Source organism: Trichinella spiralis, assembly GCF_000181795.1.
Source record: "Trichinella spiralis strain ISS 195 chromosome Unknown Scfld4397, whole genome shotgun sequence".
Lineage (NCBI taxonomy): Eukaryota > Metazoa > Nematoda > Enoplea > Trichinellida > Trichinellidae > Trichinella > Trichinella spiralis.
In genome coordinates this window covers 1-1,389 of record NW_003531336.1, presented here as the reverse complement: position 1 = coordinate 1,389, position 1,389 = coordinate 1, and the positions used below count along the sequence as shown (strand labels likewise).

Sequence of the window (1,389 nt, the reverse complement as noted above, 5' to 3'; positions counted from 1 at the left end):
GCGAATGACATTGAAATTATAGGGTGATTTTATACAAACCACCTGGAGAAAAACGAGGAAAAATTCTAGTACCAGCGGCAGTGGCATGGGATGCATATCCACAAGATCTTCACAATGATGCTGGTCATTCTTTTCAAAAAGCATTAGAAAGTGTTACTGGAACTCATGCAAATAAAAATTTCTTTGCATATAACAATGCGGCAGCTGGAGTGGTAGGAGTTAAAACAAAATCGAATAGCAAAGGTTTTAGCGAAATTTCGTAAAAGAGAAAGTTGCCATTAATTATGCATGTTTAGGTGTTGTAATATTAGACACTAGTGCTGGAGTAGATGAAGCTGCTTGGATTGTTCATACAGTACCTGGTTATCCAATACCAAAAGTGGCATACACATTTCCAGCATCAGAATATGCAAATGGTCATTTATTGATTTGTCTTACAATTGCTGAATCTCAAATTGAACCAATAGGTTTGTTTACTTACATTCAAGTATGAATTTTAATACTATACAAAATAATGTTTTCTCTGAACGAAATTGCAAAAAATAGCAGCTATTCAATTTCTGTGACAAGATGGATTCTATTATTAATTTGAATTTCTTCATCTTCTGAGATTTTTAAAATGTCCCACACTATCAATGACGATGAAAAGAAGTGAAAAACGTGGAAGAAAATCAGTCACATAGTGGCACATCACATTTTTATTTATTTACGAATTAATCGCTTTTCGTATTCATCTGTATTCATATGAATTAATTGTAAAAAAATATAATTTCAATAATCACCAATTATTCTGTGACAATAAAAAAATAATTGTAAATGCATGCTTGAATAATAAAAATCTTGAAAGCATTACTGTCTCCTAAAGATGTGGCATAGAAAAAGTTCAGCAATCATTATACCACATTATATGCATAGTGCATATTATTTAACGCTTAATTCGGAAAATAATGAAATTATAGCAGGATATATATATATATGTATGTATGTATGTGTGTGTTTCAGCGGCTGCTTTATTTATGGCTTCGCCGTTCATCCATTACAACGATGTTCCGGAAACTGAAGTGAATACTAGACCTACATTAAGAAAGTTACTCAACGGAGAAACTGCTGTCATGCCACCGTTTACAACAAAGCAGAACATTGGTACACAGGCTGTTCCTTCAGTTCCAGTTCAAATATTCAGCAAATCTGGAAGATCAAAATATGGTAACTATTTCATTTGTACAAAGATATTTGAAATTTTGCAAATTGTTCAACCCCTAAATATGAGCACGTACGGACAAAACGTATAAATTATTTATTGAGTAATCATCAAAATTTGAATTTGTAATTTCCATACTTTTTTCTATTGCTGAATATTTTAACATTTGGACTATTCCTCTTGAAATG

The 1,389-nt window shown here is 32.0% G+C and overlaps 1 protein-coding gene across 1 annotated transcript; it reads left to right on the top strand.

Annotated features, from left to right (window-relative positions):
• Positions 1 to 69: 69 nt before the first annotated feature.
• Tsp_15306 (deoxyribonuclease II superfamily) lies at positions 70 to 1,292 on the top strand (the record flags this gene model as incomplete). The annotated part of the gene is made up of 3 exons (XM_003367369.1): positions 70 to 243; positions 297 to 467; positions 1,003 to 1,292. Coding segments are annotated over 3 exons (635 nt in total), but the record flags the coding sequence as incomplete, so codon positions are not given.
• Positions 1,293 to 1,389: the final 97 nt, after the last annotated feature.